Source organism: Herpailurus yagouaroundi, unplaced genomic scaffold (assembly GCF_014898765.1).
Source record: "Herpailurus yagouaroundi ecotype Mexico unplaced genomic scaffold, PumYag 188, whole genome shotgun sequence".
In the NCBI taxonomy this organism is placed as follows: Eukaryota; Metazoa; Chordata; class Mammalia; order Carnivora; family Felidae; genus Herpailurus; species Herpailurus yagouaroundi.
This window is the reverse complement of record NW_024412419.1, coordinates 23,656,726-23,678,594: the sequence shown is the minus strand read 5'-3', so window position 1 is coordinate 23,678,594 and position 21,869 is coordinate 23,656,726. Positions and strand designations below refer to the sequence as shown.

The 21,869-nt window shown below is 53.1% G+C and overlaps 1 protein-coding gene across 4 annotated transcripts in view; it reads right to left on the bottom strand.

The window, feature by feature from the left end:
• The window catches only part of TOGARAM2 (TOG array regulator of axonemal microtubules 2), a 68,608-nt gene that overhangs the window by 28,145 nt on the left and 18,594 nt on the right, over nucleotides 1-21,869 (bottom strand). For 2 of the 4 annotated variants that reach the window (XR_005797237.1, XM_040496406.1), the window contains exons 4-11: nucleotides 16,680-16,820; nucleotides 12,247-12,386; nucleotides 10,217-10,330; nucleotides 8,437-8,712; nucleotides 6,549-6,760; nucleotides 5,602-5,792; nucleotides 2,600-2,646; nucleotides 135-301 (exon numbers count right to left, since the gene is read on the bottom strand). Coding sequence is in view for 3 of the 4 variants with exons in the window: in XM_040496406.1 (XP_040352340.1) it covers nucleotides 135-301; nucleotides 2,600-2,646; nucleotides 5,602-5,792; nucleotides 6,549-6,760; nucleotides 8,437-8,712; nucleotides 10,217-10,330; nucleotides 12,247-12,274 (1,035 nt within the window). In the remaining variant the exon portion in view is untranslated. Of the gene's footprint in view, nucleotides 1-134; nucleotides 302-2,599; nucleotides 2,647-5,601; nucleotides 5,793-6,548; nucleotides 6,761-8,436; nucleotides 8,713-10,216; nucleotides 10,331-12,246; nucleotides 12,403-16,679; nucleotides 16,821-21,869 lie in introns of all 4 variants that reach the window. The other 2 variants (XM_040496405.1, XM_040496407.1) reach the window with 2 other exon arrangements.

The following is a 21,869-nucleotide window of genomic DNA, read 5'->3' as shown; positions in this document are numbered from 1 at the left end:
CAGGGTAGCTGCCTCAGGGCTCTTCCTTGCCCTCCTCAAGCTGGCCCCACTTTAATGTACTTCAGAAACATGCTTGTGTTCATCCAGCGGTCTACTCTGACCCCAACTTTCTCCTCCCCTCACTTTCCAGATACCTTGGTACTGCTCTCCCTCTGGTCTTCCTCTTTGAACAAGAGGCGGGCTTCTTTGGCATGGCCGAAGGAGAAGGTTGTCATCATAGGAGCAGACTGAGATGAACGCAGGGCAGCCTTCTCGGGGGCAGCAGACCTGTCTCTGGCAGGTGGAGCCGAATGTTTTGGCTCTGAGGAGTCAAGAACAAGAGTGCAGCTGAGGACACCCAGCACCTTGAGGCAGTATTCATCCCTTTGGGCTGTCCTGGGGCCCTATGACACTGTGGTTGGTGTAACATTTTACTGCCTAAGACTGCCTCTCTCCATTGTTTTGCCCAGTACCTCCTTGTGGTTAAATTTACTCTACAGAACAGCACTGGCAGGCATAGAATGTTCTCCTCCTTTCATCCATCCATCCATCCATCCATCCATCCATCCATCCATCCATCCAATAGTTACTGTATACCTTATTATAAGACAGGGAAGGGAGGGAGGAAGTGTGGGCAGAAAACAGGGGGCAGGTCTGTTGTCTAAGAAGTTTAAGATATTTCCTGAGAATGCACGTCTGCCTTACCTGGGAGGTGTGCACCTCAGGAAGAGAGAAAATAAAATGAGCGCCCTCATCACAAAACATGAAGAGACCAGAGAACCAACAATACTAGTCCAGTCCTCTCATTTTACAGACAGAAAAGCTGAGACCCAGCAACCTTCAGATGCTCTTGTGATTGATACAATACAAACTGATTTCCAAATGACATCAAATCACTAGTATCTCTTTGTTAATCTAGATTTTCCTAATCAATGAATTTCAAAAGTATGTTGTCTTGTGATGGAGGCAAGACAGGGGTGGATTAGTTTTCTTTTAATGAAAGAAATGTTAACTGGGTTCTCCTGTTCACAAAGGTTGGAGCTCACTGTCCTTGGGTGAACCTGCAAATAAGGGGACCTTAAATATCTGGGGCCACCTGAGGCTGGAAGGGGTGTCTTGAATCTGGGGCCTCCAGGAGGGCTCCCAGGTTACCCTGGACCTCTGCCCAGCCAATGCCTCCTACCAAGGATCCCTCTGCCTGCGTCCCAGGAGAAGGATCAAGGGCCAAGATGGAGGAGGGATGAAGCCTCCATTTGTCCAAAAGTAAAGGACAGGGCAGAGGACACAGATGTCCAGGTACCAGCTAACCAGGGCAAGGACTGCAGGAATGCCACAAAATTTGGGAAGCCCTCAGCTTCATACAATACCATGCGAGCTCCTTCTACGTGGTAGACGTGTTACACATATTGGGCAATGTTATCCCCAGCTGACAACTGGAGGGTCAGAGGGCCCTTTAAGGACTTTACTACTTGGCATCCCCTCTCCTCACCTCCACCTCCAAGAGAGGCCCTAAAAAGCCTTGTCTGAGCAGCCTGGACCCTGCTACCAAGCCCCCGGGGACCTGGTTCTCAAGCAGCAAGCTTGCGATGCAGACAAAGGAGTGGTTACAAACTGGGGTCTCCTGGCCCAACCCCCTGACAGCACCCTCAGGGGTAGTTGTTGAGGGACACCGTGGGTGCCAGTGGCTGTCACAGCAGACTGCCCAAGGTCACCCCACTGCAGCCCAGCCAGAGAGCAGCAGGGGAAAGAGCCACCACAGAAGTTTCTATGCCAGGACCGCCTCTCGGGCTCAGCTCGAGTCCTGACCCTGGGGTTTCTTGGGCAACAGCCTCCCCCTAGCCAGTGGACCCATCTGCTAAGCTATACAGAGTGGCCTGCCAGAAAGCTGGACCAGGAGTCTGCCCCCTCCTGCCGGTCAGCACAGCAGTGGCCTCCAGCCCTCATCCCCGGGCTTGGGGATCCCCTCCCCCAACCTGCCCAGGGCTCATCCTCCCTCCTCTCCACAGAGTGAGGTCACAGAGTGAGGTCACAGAGTGAGGCTGGAGAGCTTCCTGCTCCCTCTTCTGAAGCCTCTCTGCGCCTTGGCCTCTCACTGGCCACCCAGTTGGCCATATTCCCCTGATGCTGAAACCTTCTGGGGCCAGCTGACTAAGGGGTTCACGGGATGTGGTTTAATTTCTCACTCGGTCTGGTGAGGAGTATTCTCCTCCACTTGCTCAAAACCGTGCAGAGGCAGCCCCTCGTGTCAGAAGCTCCGTCTTTGGAGCCATGTGGACCCGCTTGCAGATAAGCCGGGACTGAGACCTCCGTGCGGAGACTGAGGACAAAACCCAGCTTGCAGAGTCTCGGAGCATGCACTCCTCTGTCACACAGGATCTGCACTTTCCCTCTCAGCTGGCTCATGAGCTGGTGTGGGTCCACATGCCGGGCATAACACAGGGCCACTGGTCCCCAAAGCAGCACCGCCAGTGACTTCAGCTTCTCCATCCATGAAATGAGGGGTTCAGGTCCGAGCATGCTCAGGCCTACTCGAACCCCAGTTCTGCCCCCACACCCGGTCCAGGAGGCAGGGAGTTGAATACATAGCAAGTGGGAGTGCGCAGGGGGGGGGGGTACATACCCAGAGATTTAGGGGTCTTCTCCCGAGGCCCACTCTCCCGAACCAATCTTAAAAGAACGGGGAAGAAAAAACACTATGAGAGATGGCAAGAAGGAGCCCCTGCTGTGAGGGGTCCGGTAGCCCCGGGATGGGGCAGTGGGCGGGACGGGGCACACAGTAGAGGGGCTGTGGGCGGCTCTGTAAAGAGGCTCTTGGCTAGGAGTTCAAAGCTGCAGGAGACGTAACTCCATCTGCAAAGTCAAGGGCAGGCTGACCGGGAGACCACATCAGGCCAGGCTGGGTCCAGACACCGCAGACCACTGCCTCTGCCCTGCCAGGCGCCCACGGCTTCTCCCCGCACTGCCCGTAGCAGCCTCTGCCTCAGTGTGCACCGCCCTCTGTGGTCGTCAAAGTGGCCTTTCTAACTCAGATCTCATGGCACTTCCACACCGAAAGGCCTTCAGCAGCACCTCATTCTCCAGGCTAAAGCTCACCGTCCTCACTTGCGCACACAGGGCCCCGCCACCCTGCTAACCTCACCCGCCTGTGTCATACAAACACCGGTGCTGCCGTGCAAACCCCTGACAGTTCCGTGAACATCTCCATCTCTCCCTCTTCATCTCCCAAACTCTCCTTCAGCCCTCAAAGCTCAGCTCAGGCCTCACCTCCTCCAAGAAGGCTTCCTAGCCTAATCGAGATCAATTTCCACTGGGCTCCCCAGAACCAAGGGCAGCCTTCTACCTTAATTCTTACCTCACTAGACCTCGATTCAGTAGGTTACTAGTAAATCTCTCTCGTGAGCTCCTAGAGCACAGAGACTGTCTTGTTTGGCTTTGTTTCCACAGCACATGGCACATAGTAGGTGCTTACTAGCTCTTAGCTAAGTAAATGAATGCATGGATGGATGGATGAAAAAGCAAATGAATGAAAGAAATGGTAATGGAGGCTCCTTCCCACCTATTTGCTAGCCTCACAGAGTTAATGGAGAAAAATCCATGCTATAACTGGACAGCAAATGAGCAGATATTTATAATATCTGTGTGTGTGTATAATCCACGCCAGGGACCAAGCTTGGCACCATGGAAGCTGCAGAGGTTTCTGGATATGGCCTCTGCTCTGTAGTGCCCCAAGTTAAAGAATAGGTATGAGGTTTAAATAAAAGTTGAACAAATCAGTGGAGGGGATGTGGTCAGGCAGTCTGTGGGCTGGTTGCTGTGTGGACAGCACAGAGGATGCCCTTCCCCCATCGCCTCCTGGAGGAGGGCAGGGAAGACTAGCACAAGGAGAGGCATGGAACCGGGGATTAAAGGACAGCAGGCTCTGAAAGCAGAGTGAAAGGCTGGCGTTAGGGTTGGGGAGGTGCCGCCCGGGGCTCTGGAGGGTCTGGGGGTGGGAAGGTTCCTGCAGAGCAGCACAGGGGGCCTGCTTGAATGTCAGACCAAGGAGAGTCGACTTTAGGCTGCTGGCAAAGGAAGTCAAAAAATGTGGATCGTGTGGAAGAAAGGTACAGAGGGCGGTGGATGAGAATAGATTAGGATGCAGAGCCCAGGGGGGCCAGGAGCCAGGCTAAGAGCTGTCAGGGAGCTCAAGAGGGAGCCAGTGAGTGAAAACTGAGAAGAAAGGCAGAAGCAAGAGAAGGCCTGCACCTCAGTGGACATCGGGAGGTCATGGGAGGGAGGCAGTTTGGGGAAACATGAGGTGCCCCATCTGTGTGGTTGGGACGGAGGCACAGCCTCCCTCTCTCTGACATGACAAGACTGGAGTTGCCCAACAGGAGGATGGAAATCCAGAGCTCGACTCGAGGGAGACCTCAAGGCCGAGCAGGGCATGAGGAAGACACCCATCCCTGGAAGCTGCCAGCACAGACAGGACTCTCCCAGGGGAGAACGAGGAGATGGGTACAAAGGGGTAGGAACAAGCTTCAGGAATGGCCATGTTTAAGAGACGGACAAAGGAGAGCACAGGGGAGACTGTCTGGAAGGTCTTGTCACAGAAGGTCAAGAAGCAGGTTTCAAAGTCAGGAAGGCAAGGAAGGAGAAGACTCCAAGGACATCAACGCCCCACGTGATGTGAAGTCAAGAGCAATGAGATGGGAGTAAAGGTCACTGGTCTGGGGCTAGAAAGTCCTTCCAGCCCCCAGGAACGGCTTTGAGGGAAGGAAGGAGTAGATGTTTGAGCAGAAAGGAGGAGGGGCCTAATGTGAGGAAGTAGAGGTTGATGGAGCTCCAATCCAGGAGCAGGCCCACACTCCTCCAGGGTTGAGAAGGAGGCAGACATGTATACAGACAGAAGGGAAGGCAGCATAGGAGATGGAGAGGTGAGGACGCATGAGAGAAATGGGAAAATTCAGTACAGCATGCCCTAAAGCTATGCAGGAAATGAGGCCTTTCTCCCTCTCACTCTTGTCTCTCTGTCTCTGCCACTGTATCTGTCTCTCTCACGCATGTGCACATGCGCACGCGCATGCGCACACACACACACACACACACACACACACACACACACACACTTGCTCTGACATTAGTCTGACCTGCCCATGGAGATGTTCTAGGCCATCTGAAGAGATCCGTCTGTCCCACTTATGAGCCATAAATGTGGACTCATTAACAACACAGCAACCCTCTACCCCATCAGTTCCCAAACATTTTCGAGTCTGAAGACCCCTTGTAAAATCTAAAATTTTGTGGACCTCTCCCTCCTGCTTCCATACACACACACATGATAAAGCTTGTAATTGTAGCATCCGTTAATGAAGAAAATATATGCTACCATGAATACAGCTTGTATTTTATTCATCACCACAGCAGCCACAGATAAGAAACTGGTGGAAGACGGAGGCTGAGACATTGTCTCCTAAGCCCAGACGACCCAGCTCGCCTTGGCCTCCTCAGGTCTGTGGCTCATGGGAGAGCCAGGCCCTTCACACCCCGGGTGCCCCAGACCTGCGCTGGAGTGGAGGTTCAGCGGATCTTGGAGGGATTGGAGAGAGGACTACAAGGCAGTTGTGACTTAGGGCAGCTTACCGTGTGCGGGGGACCTTCAGGCCCGTGAGGACATCCTGGCCTGGAGGCAGGAGGCGGGGAAGGGAGCCAGGTGCACCGGAGGGGGTCCCAGCGGGCACCCCGGCCTTTGGGATGGGCGGGATCACAAGACCCCCCAGTGACTTGTGCATCTTCTCATCCTTGCAGTGCAGGTAGTGCCTGGAGATCTGCACCTGAGAATGGAGGTTGGGGGAAAGGGTCTGGATGCTCACATCCCAGGCCCCTCATACAGGGCGGTCCCTTTTGTCAGGAGCCACGTGGGGTGGCAGGCAGTGCTGGGAAGTGTCCTCTGGTTTCTCTCTGCAGCCACACACCCCTAGAACTCCCCAGAAAGCTCAGCGCTTCCTTACCACTCCAAGACAGGAGACTGGCCAGGGGTCCCCCTCATCCCTACTTCCTTTTTGTTATTTATTTTTCTCTTCTTGTCATTTGAGGAAATCCTAGAACATCAATGCTGAAAGCAGTCTTCAAGAACATCTGGTCCAGTACCTCCTTTTTATAGATATGCAAAACAGACCCAGAGAGAAGGGTGACTGGCCCAAGGTCACACAGCCCGTGAGGGGCAGAGTGGAAATCAGAGCCCAAGTCTCCTGAATTTTAGCCCAGCCTTCTTGCCCCTCAGCCTATAATGGGGAGGGTCAGAAGCATGAGGAATTCTGGAACATATAGACCAGAGAAGGCCTAGGGACCACCAACCGTAGGACTGGTGGTCACACAGCTCTGGGGCAGCCAGCCAAAGCTCTCAGGCTGGCCATGAAGGTTTGGGATGCTGCCGGAAAGACGAAATGAGGACCCAGAGCCCCATCCTTGAGGGTGGCCCCTCAGACACCGTCTGAGAAGCTAGAGGCTCAGGAACCAGGGGTAGTAAAGAATGGAAAGAAAGGCAGAAGGACCGAGAGGTAAAACTCAGAGCAGTTGGATCACCTCACCTCCTGGGCTCCGGGTCTCAGCTCCTGGGGACCCTGGCTGCTCCCAGGCAGATCCAGGCCATTCTCCTTGGCTCCGCCAGCCTCAGGGGTGGTGGGGATGCTCTGGATGGGGGGCATCGGCTTGGGCACCCTCAGCAGCCTCTGAGAGGTGGCCCGGGGGATGAAGCTCCTTAGAGGAACTCCTCTGGGGCCTCCCAAAGGATCCAGAGAGACTGTGGGATAAGGATGAGGAATAAGTTAGTCCCAGGAGCACGGGCTGGGGGACAGTTCAGATACTGGCAACAGGGATGGAAGGCCAGGCCAGGGACAGACAGAAGGAGATCCACCCGGACCGCCCCGCCACCGGGCCGAGCAAGCCGATGGTGCGGAGGGCCTGCTCCCCCTCCTATGAAATTTGGTAGAAAGGGCCCAAGTCACCTATTTAAAATTCAGAGGCAGGGGTGCCTGGGTGGCTCAGTCAGTTAAGTGTCCAACTCTTGATTTCAGCTCAGGTCATGATCTCACAGTTTGTGAGTTCAAGCCCAACTTTGGGCTCTGTGCTGACAGTGAGGAGCCTGCTTGGGATTCTCTCTCTCCCCTCTCTCTCGCTCTCTCTGCCCCTCCCCAGCTTGCATGTGTTCTCCCTCCCTCTCTCTCTCTCCCTCTCTCTCTCAAAATACATAAATAAACATTTTTTTTTTAATAAAACAAAATTCAGAGGCAGGCTAGGCAGGAAGGGAAATCTACCAGTACTAGACTAGGGGTGAGGAGAGTGGAGTCCCGTCCTGGCTAGACGGGTATGACCTTGGGTACATCTCTGACTCCCCATTTGCTCTTCTGTAAGATGAAAATAGTCACATCACGGGGTTGTCCAAACATTCAGTGACGTAACTTACATAAAATGCCAAGAAAGTACCTGGCCCATAACTTACTTCTGTTTCCCCTTCCTTTTCAGCTAATGATGTGGAAGCGTAGCTGTTCTGACACAGGGGGCACCCTGACCTAGTCTAAAAGCAGACCACCACACTTGCAGCTCTGTTATTAGTACCTCATGCGTCCGGCAGACATCTTCACTGCGCTTTGCCCCACCCCCTGCCATCCCTACAGTAAGGAGCTCAGGATGGTCTTTGCAAATTTTTTGGCGGTGGTGAAAATACTTAGCACTGAACTTTCGAGGGCCATCTTGTTCCAGCTCCTTGTTCCAAAGTGGTTGCATCAAAACAACCAAGTCAAAATATCTTCTCCGCAACCCTGCCCAGCCTGGCTCCGCCCTGCCCTATCATCAGTTTGGTGCGGCGAGGGAGGTGAGGAGGGGTCACAACCCAGGTGGGGACGTCACCACCAGCATGCCCACCTTGGGCCCCACCTGGGCAGTGGTGCAGAGAGGCCAATGCAGCCCCAACTCAGAGTGGTGAGGGCAGCCCCAGCCCCACTCAGGGTACCAGAGATCCCTGTCCCGCCACACTTGCCGAGGGACCTGATCAATCAAGATCACTTCCTATCTGCACATTGCACAGCTCCTGTTCTTTTTCTCCTCCACTAGACCTTTGTGAAAAGACATGACACGTCTAGAAAAAAGACTTCAGACCTCTCAGGGAGAGAGTCACTGGTCTGGCAATTCCAGAAGCTGTATGACTTGGAAATTAGTTAATTAATTAATTAAAAGGATGCCTCTGGAGAGAAGACTAGAAGGAGGCAAGGGAGAGAATGGGGAAGTTAGTTGGGAGACCGCTGCAGGGCCCAGGCATTCCCCCGTATATGGCTGACAGGGCTCTTGGTGGGTTCACCCTGAGCAGCTTGGAGAGAACCTGGCTGCCAGCTAGATACCTACTGATCCTCACGGCCAGGTAGCCTGGTGTCCCTCGCCTCAGGGTGGGTGGGTGGCAGGTGGGCAGGGCCCGGGGCTCACCTTGGGAAGATGATGCCAAGCCCTCTGAGAGCCTCCTTTTCTTGAGCTTGTCCTTGATCTGGGTGGTGTCCCGGGCCACACTGTTGGCCTCAGACTCCAAAAAGGGTGCCGGGTGGTTGGGCCCCAGAGATAAGGCAGCAATGTTCCTGGGGTGGCCATTCCTGGCCTGCCATCCCTTTGGAGGGGCATCCAGCTTGAGGTTGCCAGGATCCACTTGTCCACTCAAGGGCTGCAACGGCTCCTCTTGCAAGACCCTCGGAGCTGGCTGGAGGGACGCTGGGGGAGATAGAAGCAGGAGAGGCTTGGCACACAGAGCCCAAGGTGGCACCAGGCACCAGCAAAACCTTTGGTTCTGCTTCCTTGGAACAGTCAGGACTTGTCCCGTGCTCCCGATCATTCAATGTTACTGTCACTCCTTGGGTCAGTTCGTTCATCCAACAGTACCTGTGAAGACCTGGGTCATGAGCTACTCGAGAGAAGAAAAGGGGACTCGCTACACAGCCCTTTCACAGCACAGATGTGAGGCCACAAATACTTAGGGTTGGCCTTCTGCCCAGGGACCACCATCCGGCAATCTCCAGGATCCCAACCAATACACTCGATATACCTGACGATACCAAATGCAGATTGAAAAGAGAAGTTGAGGTGACTCAGGACAGATCGTGCTTCCGTGCAGACTCCAGGTTATCCAACGACTCACCCAACAAACACTCAGCGAGCGTCTAGTATTTGCCAAGCACTGTCCAGTCAGTGGAGGCACAGAGATGTGTGAGGCACAGCTTTATCACTGAAAGACTTGCAATCCATTACAGAAATAAGATTTGTCCCTAAATGGGTTCATTACAAGGTAAAATGTGATATGTGCCATTAGGGTGGTATCAATAAAATGCTTTGTGCATGTAGAGGAGGAGGAGAGGGATCTGGAAAACCTTCACGAAGTGGTGATGTCTGAACTGGGCCCTGAAGGAGCTTAGACCGTGGAAGGGACAGGGAGAACAAACAGAGACCAGCTTTTGGAATCTCTGCCCCACACAGAACAATTTTTTGGAGTGCCTTGACATAAGCCACGAGACCCACAGAAGAAGCCACAGATACTGGACAGCACCAGACCCAGCAAAAGCTGAAGTCGGTGCCAGCCACAGGCGTGTGAGGGGACTAGCCTGAAAGAGGGCAGGTAACCGGAACAAGCTAGCTTTCCATCTAGAACCCTGGGACTGGAGCTCTGCAGAGAAGGGGGGTCTGCAGCTGGAAGTTAGAGCAGAAAGTGGCCAGGAATCTGAATGAGTGTCCTGAAAATCACCGCTCCAGCTTCTGTCCCTCTAGAGGTGTCCACCTCCCCACCACCGCCCTGCATGCTGAATGCCCACCCAGGGGACAGCGGACCTGGTCTTTCCGGGGCACATGGATTCTCCTTGGGTCCTGAGGAGAGTGAGGGACATGCTGAGATCCCCACGTCCTTGTTCCTGTGAACCCCTCTCTGTGCACCTCATCCTCGGAAGCACAGAATTAAAGGATCCACCTAAAGCCAAGGGGCATCTGCAGCAGGGACCACAGTAAAGACAGCCTCTGCCAGTAGCTGGAGGACACAGCCAGACATCCAAACAAACTCCTGTCCTCTCTCCAGGATGAGGCCCATGCCCTGCTCTCTGGTCACTGGTCCTCATCAGGCAGCTGCTGGTGGAACTCCAGTTCTCTGCCCCAAGTCCCCAGAGAGGCCACTCAGGGCACTGGAAGGCCATCTGGTGTGACCGAGTCAGCAGGCCAAGTCCCCCAACCTCACCTTCTCCATAAGTCTGAAGCCTGGAGTCACTGCTTCCGCCCGGAAGCGCGCGGGGCCCGGCACCGGTCCGAGGGACACTCCCAAGGTACATGGCCACGGGGGCCAGAACCTTGGCTGGGGACAGAAGCATGGGAAGAGCGTCACCTTAGCGTGCACCGAGTCCAGGACTGGGGAACAGACTGTTGGAGCACTCTGCCCCTGGGGGTCTCTGTGGCCCTTCCCCCAAACCAGAGCCTGGTCCACAAAGGGGGGCCCGCCACCCCACCCCCAGCCGGCCGCGGTACCACGATCCCCACCAAAGCCCACCACCCCACTCTTCCCAGCCCTGGATCCCCACTTCTCACACTCACCTGTGTTCTCCATCCAGCTTTGCTCCAGCTCCCCAGCCCCACCCAACCACTCCATACCTTCTTAGTCTCCTTCAGGGCTCCCCTCCTCCACACCCCTGCCCTGCCTCTGTCCACTGCACATCTCACACTGGCTGCTTTCATGAGCCGCTCCTCAGTGCCACGCCTTCAATTGTCACCCTCATGTGGTAACCCCCTGACCTGTGGCTTTGGCCCTGACCTCTCCCCACAGTGGCAGGGCAGAGCATCCAATTACCTGCTCAACAACCCTCCCCTGGGAGTCCTCCAGCACCTCATCCTGCACTGACCCTGCATCTTCTCCTAAACCTCCCCAACTCAGCAAATTGATTTGATTGATCCCTACTGCGGATATTCATCAAACGCTGTCTGTCAGGGACTCTGTCCCCCAGTCCCTGGTGATACAGTCCTGGGCAAGGCCCGAAGGCAGGTGGGGGAGACAATGAGTAACAAGCAGTGACAGTGTGGGATTGGAAGCCCAAGGAGAGGGGCCCTGAGCAGAGACGCAGGAAGCGAGGAGGGGGAGCCTCAACTGAGCACCCAGTACTTTGAGAAGCCTTGCCTCCCCTCTGTGCCCCCACAGTAGCCCAGGCATGCCCCATCTTACCTTCCCCTCTCTTTGCCTCTCCCCTCCCAGCCCTGCCGCACTCAGGCACAGGGATCATGTCCTATTCATCTTTCGAGGACCTGCACTCAGGAGGAGCTTAAATGTCCGCAAACTGAATCATTAGTCCTATGCCTCCATGACTCCTCCTAGGCACATCTCAGGACCATCCAGGGGGCCCTAACCCACCACAACCCAGCATACCCACCCCCAGGGTGGAAGGTCACAGGACCGGGAGTCGGGCGTCTGTTCCCTTCCTGTTTCTGTCTGCTGTGTGACCTTGAGGAAATAAGTTAGCCTGAGTCTCAGTCCCCAGGTTGGTAAAACAAAGGAGTTAGAAAGGACTACGGGTTCACATAGTCACATCTTCATTCTATTTCTAGATTTCTAGGTTTTTCTTAAGTTTTCAGTACTTCCCACTTCCCCACGAGAATCTAATGTCCGACAGGATCTGAAAGTGGCACTAAATTACGCATTTGTTTTCTCATTAATATAGCAAAGTCCCAGGGTGCTCTGCCCCTAGGTCATGACCTATTTCCTGAACTACTCTGACATTCTGGGGTCCTCTACACTCCTCTCAAGTCATCACAGGGCCCCTGTTCCAACCCCCCCCTCCCGAGGGAAAAGCAGCTCTCCACCTCACCAGCACCCCTTCCACCCATGGCAGGACCTATAGATCCCTTCACCCTCCAAAGGAAACTGAGGCTCATTCAGTAGGTCTGGAACCCCATCTCTTGACGCTGAGCTGGGCACACTGTTCCCATTATCCTACCCTGTCAGCTGAGGAGACAGAGACACCCTGAGGCCCAGCCACATGTCCTCTGGCCATCCATGTGCTCCCTCCACAAAACAGGTCAGCTCCTCAGCCAGCCCACCAGCAGAGTGGAGGCAAAGCCCAGACAAGTTTCTAGAATACTCCGAGCCTTTCCCTAGGCTAGGGAGGCCCCAGACAAGAAGCTGAGTATGGAGAGCCAGCACAGCCGGCAGAGAGCCTTGGGCAAGGGCAGGAAGGCATGGCCACCTGCCTGGCTACATCTCCCAGGCAGACTGCAGCCCCGTACCTGGGGGGACAGCATCACGGGTGCCCATGCCCCTATCAGTGAAGGTGCCTGGGAGGTTGTCCAGAGGCAGCCGCTACTTCCTGGGCCGTGAACGCAGTCCTTGGGGATCCAGAGGTCCACAGCTTGTAACATCCAGAGACCTATGGTAGGGAGCGGCTGAGTGAAGTGAGAACAAGTAACAAACATTTTTACAAACATTTTTTTAAATGGTTATTTATTTATTTTGAGAGAGAGAGAGAGAGAGAGAGAGAGTGAGAATTCCAAGTAGGCTCCATGGTGTCAGTGCAGAGCCTGATCTGGGGCTCGATCTCACAAACTGTGAGATCATGACCTGAGCTGAAGTCAAGAATCAGACTGAGCCACCCAGGTACCCCCAAATAGCACACTTTTTAAACCACTTTGCAGGAAGCCCATCAGGAATTGAAATATTCTTATACTGAAGAAATCTGCTGCTGAACGAAAGGACACCTCTTTTCTGACATTCTGACTGTCTTAGACGCTTGCAACATTCCAACTGCCAAGGCCACAAGACTGTGACCAAAGTTGGCTATGAAGAGTGTCACCAAAACCCACTAACCTGGATTCATTTGTGGCTTTGACAGGGACACCTTAGGGTCTCTGGGGAAGGTAGAATTTATCAAGGCAGAGTCTGATGCTCTCTTTCTCCATTAGTTTCTATTTTCTTCAAAAACTCATTTTCTCCGCCAGCTGCCCTCACGACAAATGTCGAGATTTATGACTCTGCCCGTCCCTCAGACGTCTGGCGGGGTCTCCCAGAACCAGCTCTCTAGTTTTCTCTCAGGATGTGCCAGTCTCCATCTGCATGAAGTTCTTGGCCCTCAATCTCACCTCACTGACCAAGCCAAACTTCTGTCAGAGAGTCATTTCATTGTCCTGTGGCCAACTGCTTGACTACTTCAGGCCTCTTCCTGGTCTCCCTCAAACTCTGGGGTGTTGTCAGCTCTTGCTCTTGACCTAACCTCATTCTCTTTCCATGGGACAAGGGTCTCACCAGAGACTCTGCCACTTTACACAAGTTTATAGTCTTTGCTGAGCGAAAGGTGACCGACCCATTTCTACCCTGATAGGCAGTGAGGTGGATGGCCAGGGCTGATCAGTGATAAAATCTGGGGTAAAGGCCACATGTCCCAATCTGCACTCTGGAGTAACTCCCTCGAGATATCATCTGGGAACAGGGTAAGATACAGGGCCAGCTTCCTTTTGCTGAGCAGCAAATCCTAACTCAGGAAGTGAGAAAACCAGCCTCCCGTCTGGAAGCCAGCCTGCCACCGTCCCCACTCAGGCCCCAGAGGGCACGGCAGCTCCTAGCAACGCTTCTGGCCCAAACAGAGGTTCCAGCCTAGCCTCTGCCTGGTCTCATTGCTTACGTCCTCAAGCTCTGAGGAGCATTTTCCTCGCAACTCCCTGACCTACCTCTGCTGACTACTAAGATAAGCATCTGGCCACAAGGTAGTGACACACAGCTGAGAATGTACGTGAGGTGCAGCATTTCTCCCAAGCAATGTGGTGGACATTGGTCTCAACACCCTGCCCCTTGCCCCAGTCAGCCGGCAAAGAGGCACACTCAAGAGACTGGCAAGGCGGCTGCTTCCAGCAAAGCCCGGCAGGAATGTTCCAGACGGGGACAGACCATCCACAACTGAATTAAAGCAAATAAGCTAGAGCCCAGGCTTTGGAGACAGTGAGAGCCGCAGGCCCCACAGACTCCTGCTGCCATATCTAACCAGAGCAGAGGCTTTCTTCATGAATTATAAGCAGAAAAGTGGTATTTAGCTGCAGCCCTTGTTCTCGACCTTGGCTGCAAATCAGAATCGCCTGGGAACTGATAAAATGACAGATTCCAAGGCCCCACCTCCGGCTCCTGCTGAATTAGTCTTGTAGGGAGCAGCCCACAGGGATCTGTTTGGTTTCTTTTTCTTAACTCCTGAGTGATTTTGATGTTCAAACAGGATTGAGAACCACTGGGCTGTAGTTCAGATTCACTTTCTTTTTTTTTTTTTTTTTAAGTTTATTGATTTTGAGAGAGGGAGAGGAGAGCACATGCGAACAGGTGAAGGGCAGAGAGAGAGAGAGAGAGAGAGAGAGAAAATCCCAAGCAGGTTCCTCACTGTCAGTGCAGAGCCCAATGCAGGGCTTGAACTCACAAACCATGAGATCATGGCCTGAGACGAAATCAAGAGTCAGAAGCTCAACCTACTGAGCCACCCTGGTGCCCCCAGATTCACTGTCTAAGGGGATCTCAGCCCTGTTTCTCACCTTATGCTGTCAAAGTGGTTATTGCTGCCTCAGTTTCCCCAAAGGGATCACTCACTAAGAAGCTAAAGAAAAGATTTGGAGCTGCCTGAGACTACAGATGAGAAAAGTTTCAGTGGCCAGCTCTACTGCAAAGGGCCTTCTGAACCAGACAGTCCCCTCCCCACTCGCCACAAGCTCCTCAGCAGGCAGAACGGCCATTGGCCTAGACAGCCGACATTACTCTGTGCCCAGAGGGACACCTGCAGTACAGAAAGGAAACCTGCATCCACGTCATAGCTTGCCAGGGCACCCCAGCAGGCAGACCCCCTCGTAGGCCTGCCCCTGCCTGTATCCACACATATGACCCCTTAGGCTCTCAGGATCTACATGCAGGATCTCCTGCTCAAGGGGAGGTAGCCACAGCTGCATATGGACAAAGAACCATGTCTTATGTCTTATGTGAGAACAATGGGTGGCCCCTCTCTGGGAAAACCATGTAGACCCATGACCTGGTGGGAACTCAAAAATCCATTTGCAAACTGTAAAAACCAAGATCCGAAATTCCAGCTCAAATGTAGACAAAGCTTTGGGGTTTAGCCTGGACCGTACTTAGCCCCTGACCAAGATACAATTCACTGAGCCCACATTTGCACCTTGCACTGTTCTGTTCTGGGCACCAAGGAGTGACTATTCCTTATTGGAACAGCCAACCCCTGACCTAAAGGGCTAATAGCCAATGGGTTCTGGGGACCAGGATTCTGTCCTCACTCCCTGAGGCTCTGGATTGCCCAAGATGGCTGACTCCTCCACCCTCAATCTCAGTTTTCCACCTCATGGAATGGAGTGGCCCAAGGTAACTGGACGTTGTCTGCTCTTTCCACTAAAGCTATGGCTACAGAGGTTCCATGGTGACTGGCACCACAGGAATGAAGAAAGGTGGCAGAAGGGACTCAGGTTTCAAGTGGAAAGGAAACGAAGCAAAGACTGGCCCAGTAAAGAATGTCAGCCCCAGGGACAAAATCCCAATCACCCCTGTGCTTGGCACAGCCTGCAGGGAATCCATGCCCCATTCCACGTCCACTTTGCTCCCAAGGGAGCTGGGCAGAGCCAGGCTAAGTAAGAGCACTTACTTAGACAGGAGGGCAAGGCAGAGGCTCTGAGGAGGGGTCAGAGCAGAGAGGCCCGGGAGGGGATGGGCCCCCGATCCTAAGATGCAGCCCCTCCTGCCCCCTCTTCCAGGGGCTACTGCACGAGCAGCTTCCTTCGTGTGGCTGTGACACTACCCATTCCTCCTTTTAGAGACCTCTGAGAGACACAGGTTCTGATAGGTCAGAGTTCTCACCTCCTCAGACATGCTGGATGGGAACAGTGGTGTCAAATGTCCCGGTGGGTAGAGAAAGGGAGTAAGGGAAAGACGGCAGAGCGAACAAACCTAGGTTTGGAACCCCAAATTGTCCCCCACCGAAACATTCTCTCTCTGCAGAGAGGCCTCAGACAGGCACCCCTCCCAGCCCACACCCCTACCCAGTATGCTCCTGAAAGCCCACGTTGGGACACCTAGATCTTTGGCCTTGAGGCAAGACACAGCTGGGTTAACTTGGTAACTGACCCTTGCCCCTCTCATATTAACTTGGGAAAGTTCCCTAATTCCTCTGAGCTTTGGTTTCTTCATCTGAAAAACCGTCCTACCAAAAGGTTCTGTCAGGATTAAGGGAAGTCATGTGCAAAAGTAATTCAGCACCATTGCTGGTAGATGGTCAGTAGCATCAGGTGTGACCTCTTTCTTTCCCTTCCCCTGCCCATAAGCTCTCTTTAAAGTTATGACGGGGGTGCCTGGGTGGCTCAGTAGGTTAAGCGTTCAACTTCGGCTCAGGTCATGATCTCACCGTTCGTAAGTTCGAGCCCCGTGTCGCACTCTGTGCTGACAGCTCAGAGCCTGGAGCGTGCTTCAGATTCTGTCTCCTTCTCTCTCTCTACCCACCCCCCAACTCACATTCTCTCTCAAAAAAAGAAATAAATATTAAAAAAAAATGTTTTAATATATTTATGATGGGTCAGCCCTCTGTCCTTACAAGACAGACCCAGGTGACGCGTGTGCCCCTCAGGTGGAGGAGACACACGTGTCCATAGAGGCAGCGGCTCCAACTAGCCTGGCCGGGCCCTCCCGCCGTTCTCACCTGGGATGCTGTGCTGCGAATTCGCACCCACCACGACGCCAGGGGTGGGTCCCGGGCAGAGACGGGCACATGGGAGACCAGCAGTGCTGTCTGACTAGGCGCCTGGACACCCTCCACAGGAAAGCTGCATCCTTGTCGGGCCTGGAAGGAGGCAGGGTTCAGACGCGGAGGGAAAAGGCCTCCCAGGCCGAGAAGACAGCCTGAGCCGAAACATGGAGGAACGGACTGTGAGTGTGGGATTTGGCAGGAGGGCCCGGGGCTGGGAAGGCAGATAAGGGCCGATATGTGGGGACCTGCAGCATTCTGCCAGAGTCAGGGCGTGCTCTGCCGGTAAAGGGAACTCTAAAGACTTTTAGGAGAGGGGCGCCTGGGTGGCTCAGTCGGTTAAGCGTCCGACTTCGGCTCAGGTCACGATCTCATGGTTCGTGAGTTCGAGCCCCACGCCAGGCTCTGTGCTGACCGCTCAGAGCCTGGAGCCTGCTTCACATTCTGTGTCTCCCTCTCTCTCTGGACCACTCAGAGCCTGGAGCCTGCTTCACATTCTGTGTCTCCCTCTCTCTCTGCCCCTTCCCTGCTCATGCTGTGTCTCTCTCTGTCTCAAAAAATAAAATAAACATTTTTTTTAAAAAAAGACTTTTTGAGGAGAGAAATGACAGTATCTGACCCCTGAGGTTCGTAGCCCCAGGAGCCATCTCCACCAAAACCAGGAGACTGATCCCTGCACCCACCAGACACACCAGGAGTGCCCAAGTGCTCCCACTCAGGCTCCTGCCTCCAGACGTGACTGGCACGTGGGCCAGCAGGAAGGCAGCTCACAGATGACGTGTCCCCCCCAGTCCGCCATAAGTGCCCCCTTCCCCGGGCCCCTTCACCAGCTTTGAAGCTAAACCCACTGATTACAGATGCCACCTCCCTGCCGTAATGGGATCAGGGGGGTCAGTACTCCTGTAACCCTCTGTCTCGAGACAGTAGCAGGTGCATCAGCTAGCAGGCCCACAGGAATGTAAAGAAATGCAGACAAAGTGCCAAACACAGCTCCTGGCACACAATAACAGCTCCATAACCGTTTGCAGCATGCAAGAATGGAGAAATCAACATGAAAGCACATCTTCACAGACAATCTCATTGAGGAGAAACAAGGGAAGGAGACTAACATCTCTCAGTTCCATGTTGCTATGCACCAGGCGCTGAGCTAGATGCTGGCAAATATCACGCCATTTAACTTTTGAAACAGAGCAACAAGGCAGATATTATTGTCCTCGTTTTGTACATAAGAAGACGGAGGCTCAGAAAGGTTAAGTAGTTGCATCGAGGTAAGTGAAGGCCTCAGGGCTGACAATCTCTGCTCCTGGAGACAGAAGAACATGGTATTTCACAGCGCGCACTCAGGAGTCAACAGCCCTGTGTTAGATTCCTTCCCCTGCTAGTTACAAGACTTCACATACAACACATTACTAACCCCTCTGAGCTTCCGTTTCACTGCAAAAGGAAAAAAGTAACACCTGTCTCACAAGGTTACTGAGAGTATTCAATAAAATATGAAAAGCATTTCATACTGTCCGGCCCCTAAGCAAGTATTCAACAAACAGTGGCTACTGATACTATTGTTTAATAACTATTTTAGTGTGCGTGTTAAGATGCGCAAGAAGAGGGGAAAATGCCCTGTTTGAAAGTTTCTGGGGCACGAAGCTACGGTGGCCTGGCTGAGGCTGGGTGGCAAAATGGAGGTGCCACCTGGTGGATGTCCTTCATCACATAAGTTTTCTGGGGTAAGCAGGAGGCAGCAGACAGGCTGGGGCAGGACACTTAGAAGAGCAGCTCAAGTATCTATCACCTTGCTGGGAAATGCTCCAAGAGATCCCTTCTCACCAGAACAGAGTCTGTTAAGGAGGCAGCTACTGAGTGCCCGTGTCTTAATGACTTTCTGGGACAGTGTGGATTTCATGGTCAAGAGAACTTCTCAGCCATGTTTATTGCTAATGCAGCTAAGGAATGTTGCCTTCCAATAGTTTACTGTGTGTGTTGGGGATGAGGGGAAACAGAGGGTGGAAGGGGAGAGCTGCATTTATATCTAGGGCTGTGACATTCAAAACAGCCCCCACCTCCCAGGAATTCTGATATGAATCATTGGTCTAGAAGACATGGGAAAGCCTATGGGTGAGAAAAAGTTTTATTTAAGCTGTGTTTGGAAGACAATGACAGTAGGGGACAAGCAGGGCTGCCCTGTGTGGTTGTTCAGGTTGGGCACTTCACAAGGCATCACAATTAAGGGGACCCCATTCACACTGCAGTCACCACAAATTTGCACATTTATTGCCCTTCTCTGACAAATAGAAGTAAAGTGTCTTGATAAAGAGATGTCTTTTTCTAACTCACACAAAGGCACTGTATGTGCAAGTGGTGGCCCTAGTGGAAAGGGTGTGTAATATATCCATAAATTTACAAAATTCAAAACCTTCTGAGCCTGCCCCACTTTTGTGTATCATCTTGATGCTAATATAAATTAGAGATCAGAACACATGCTAGTAATTCAATGAAGCTTCACCTTGTGTGGACAAGGGGTGCCTTCATCTGCTTCTTCTGTCACTAAACTGTGAGCTGTAAGTGACCTCAAAGGTAATCTAGTCTCCTGGCTGGCAAATAAGGGGTTAATGTGGGGTCGGGCTGTATGACACACCCAGGGCCGGCAAGAGCCTAAGCCTACCCAGGGGTCATATCCCTGCAGGCATCACACTGGCCACCAGCTGACAAGGTCCTCAGCTTCCTCCTCCACCCTCCCACCGAGGCCTCCCCAAAATGGTTGGTGCAGTGCCTCGGACTGCGGTGCCTGGTCGGAGCCAGGACAAGGGGTTCCTGAGGAGGACTACGTTTCCTGGTGGGGCCGGGTGCCACCGTGTCAATCGTGCCTGAAGTTACACAGCCACTGGCTGAGACTTGGAACCTTCTGCCCTCCCATCCTGAAGCCTCCCCCATCAAGGTGTGAGTCGTCCAAGAGCTTGATCCTAGTGCTGAAGTCTTATGCAAAGTGGCCTGGTCCACTGCCCCAGGAAGGCTCTCTGCAAGGTTTCCTGGCTCAGGGACCCCTGCCCAGTAGTTGGAGCTCCAGTCATCAAACCACAGTCTGTGAGCACTTACAGGTACGAGAGGACCAGAAAGGGCTGAGAAGAAATAAACACCTCTTCCACTCAGCATCTCGGCAAGCTTGTGTTGGCCATGCCCAGTGTCTAAATGTCTGTCACATTCCAAGAAGTGGCTCTTGACAAAGGTCTCCCCGTAAGAAGCTCAGCAGGCTTCAGACCACCAGCTCTGTCCTTTTCCAACGGCCCCGGGAGAAAGAGGACTCTGCTTGACCAAAAGCTCGAATCTTACAGGTGCCTCTCCAGAACGTGTGCCAGCTTTTGCCTGGGAAACTGAGATGGTTTCTGTGGAGGGCCATGTTCTTCTGTCCTTTTTACTGAAAGGAAAGCCAAGGCCCAAGAAGGGATGCAAGTTGGGCCCAAAACCAGAGGTTTTGAAGCACAGACACAGTGGAAATATCAGACTTCCAGATCGCTGCCCTGGAGCCCGGTCTAGTCTAGGGACAGATGGGCCTGGAGAGCAGAGAGAACAACGGAGGAGGCTGGGAAACAGCACGATGCTGAGCAAGGAGACCAGGGGAAAGGGGCCTCCCCCAGAGAGAGGAAAGTGGGGAGTAAGAAAGCGGCAAGGCAAGTCCCAAATCCTGACCAGAGAAGTGCTAGTCAGTCAGAACACTTGTGTCAGTCAGCCAAGATCGCCAACAACTAAGCTTCTGGATGGACGACACCAAGTGTTGGTGAGACCAAGAGTGGCCGGAGCTCCAACGCACAGCTGGCGAGGGGGACACGAGCACGGGCATGGAGAGAAGCAGCCTGGCTTAGGTACTAAAGATGTGCAAGCCCTATGCCCCGCCAAGTCTGCTCCTCGGCACCTGCCCTAGAGAAAACCTCACATGTGTGAACCAAGAAAGAAGTATGAGAACGTCCACAGCAGCTCTGATTTGGCAATGGCCAAAATGTGGAAACAATCTCAATGCCCAACAGGAAACTGAAGAAAAGAGTTATGGGTATTCATGCCGTGGAATATTCCACGGCAATGAAAACGAACAAACTACTACTCCCCTCAACGCCCTGGGTGGCCCCACGGTGTCATGTTTACTGAAAGAAGCCAGCCAGGCACAGAAGATTCCATAGGGTGCCATTCTGTTTCTATGAAGTTCAAAAGAAGACCAAATTAAACACCCTAGACATGCACACAAAGATGGTGAAACTTTATGGAAAAGCCAGGGGAAATGAGAATACAGTTAACCCTAGCAGAAGGGGAAGGGAGGTGGCTTCCATAAGGAAGGGGCCTGTGGGGGAGGCTTCGGGAGGCTGCCTAAGTGGGCGTCTATTTCCTGACCTGGGCAGTAGTGGCTACACATTCACAAATTCTACTTAAAAAACATTTTCTTTTTTTTTTTTTTTTTTTTTTTTTTTTTGAGAGAGAGAGAGAGAGAGAGAGAGAGAGCATGAGTGGGGCAGGAGTAGAGAACGAGAGAGAGAGAATCCTAAGCAGGATCCACACTCAGCACGGAGCCCAACACGGGGCTCAATCCTACGACCATGAGATCATGACCTGAGTCGTAATCAAGAGTCAGACCCTCAACTGACTGAGCCACGCTGCCTCCCCTATAATTCTACCTTAAACAATTCATGAGTTTTATACATCTTCCTGTTGACAAGAGGTTGAGTATGCAACAAGCAATAAATTTCCAAGCATCCATGCAGGTGAGCAGAGTCAGGTGCCTGTGAGGTGGCCCTGAGGACAACAGGCGACCCTGAGGTAGGTCCTTTTTTATTTTTATTTTTCATTTTAAAGAGAGAGGCAGCACAAGCAGGGGAGAGGGGCAGAGGAAGAGAGAGATTCCCAAGCAGGCTCCACGCTCAGTGTGGAGCCCAAGGAGGGCTTGATCCCACAGTCCTGGGATCATGACCTGAGCTGAAATCAAGAGTCAGATCTCAACCAAGTGAGCCCCCCAGGCACCCCAAGCCTCTGACTCTTCACTTTGGCTCAGGTCATGATCTGAGGGTTCATGAGATCAAGCCCCGCTTTGGGCTCTGCAGTACAGAGCCTGCTTGGGATTCTCTCTCTCTCCCTCTTTCTCTGCCCTTCCCCTGCTTGTGTACTCAC